The sequence below is a fragment of the Physeter macrocephalus genome, chromosome 1 (genome assembly GCF_002837175.3).
Source record: "Physeter macrocephalus isolate SW-GA chromosome 1, ASM283717v5, whole genome shotgun sequence".
Lineage (NCBI taxonomy): Eukaryota > Metazoa > Chordata > Mammalia > Artiodactyla > Physeteridae > Physeter > Physeter macrocephalus.
The window spans coordinates 63,127,415-63,128,176 of record NC_041214.2 but is presented as its reverse complement, the minus strand read 5'-3'; the positions used below and the strand labels follow the sequence as shown (position 1 = coordinate 63,128,176).

Here is a 762-nt window from a genome sequence, read left to right as displayed (position 1 = left end):
GCTGAGATGTTGGAGGGGCGTCTAGCGCGCATGTGCGAAGGTGTCCAAACTGACAATGCTGGAGAGATAGCGAGTGTGGATTGAGAGAAAGGGAGAGAGGGAGGGAGAGAGAGTGAAAGAGGGAAAGACAGAGAGTGAGTGTGTGTAAGTGTGTGTGTGTGTGTGTGAGAGAGAGAGAGAGAGAGAGAGAGAGAGAGAGAGAGAGAGAGAGAGAGAGAGAGGAGAGGGAGGGAGAGGGAGAGCAAAAGAAGGAAAAGATCCAAGAAAAAAAAAACCCAACCACACACCAGCGGCTGCAGGACTGGGCACAGCATGAGATCCAAAGGCAGGGCAAGGAAACTGGCCACAAGTAGGTGCAATATCCCTTTTCTATTGGCTTTCACCCTCCTCTGCCATCTTGCATATCTGTCTACAGCGCTCCGGGAGGGAGCGCGGGGCTGCCTCTCGCGCCGGGGCCCCGGGTGGAGGGGCAGGCGCAGAGCAGACCCAGCAACCTGCGGGTCCCAGCCTCCGCGCCGGCCGCCCGAGCTCTCGCTCCTTGTTTGGGCGCCAGAGGAGCCGGGGCAGCCCTCAAACCCCGTGCACGGACCAGCTGTGGCAACCCCGGGGTGGGGGCGGGGTGGGGGCAGCAAAGACCTGGGTGGGAGGGAGGAGAGAGCGCGAGAGCGAGCGGGAAGGGGTGGGGTGGGGTGGGGTGGGGTGGGGGGTGGGGGAGAGGAGACGCAAGAGTCTCCCCCTCCCCTCTCCTTCCCCCCAGGAAGT

At 61.8% G+C, this 762-nt stretch overlaps 1 protein-coding gene across 7 annotated transcripts in view; it reads left to right on the top strand.

Annotated features, from left to right (window-relative positions):
- The first annotated feature begins 244 nt into the window (after nt 1-244).
- Nucleotides 245-762, top strand: part of MECOM (MDS1 and EVI1 complex locus) — a 568,489-nt gene continuing 567,971 nt past the window's right edge. For 5 of the 7 annotated variants that reach the window (XM_007101585.4, XM_007101584.4, XM_007101578.4 and 2 more), the window contains exon 1: nt 245-349. In XM_007101585.4, the coding sequence (XP_007101647.2) occupies nt 313-349 (37 nt within the window). In that variant the 5' untranslated portion in view covers nt 245-312. The remainder of the gene's footprint in view (nt 350-762) is intronic. The other 2 variants (XM_024124285.3, XM_024124284.3) reach the window with 1 other exon arrangement.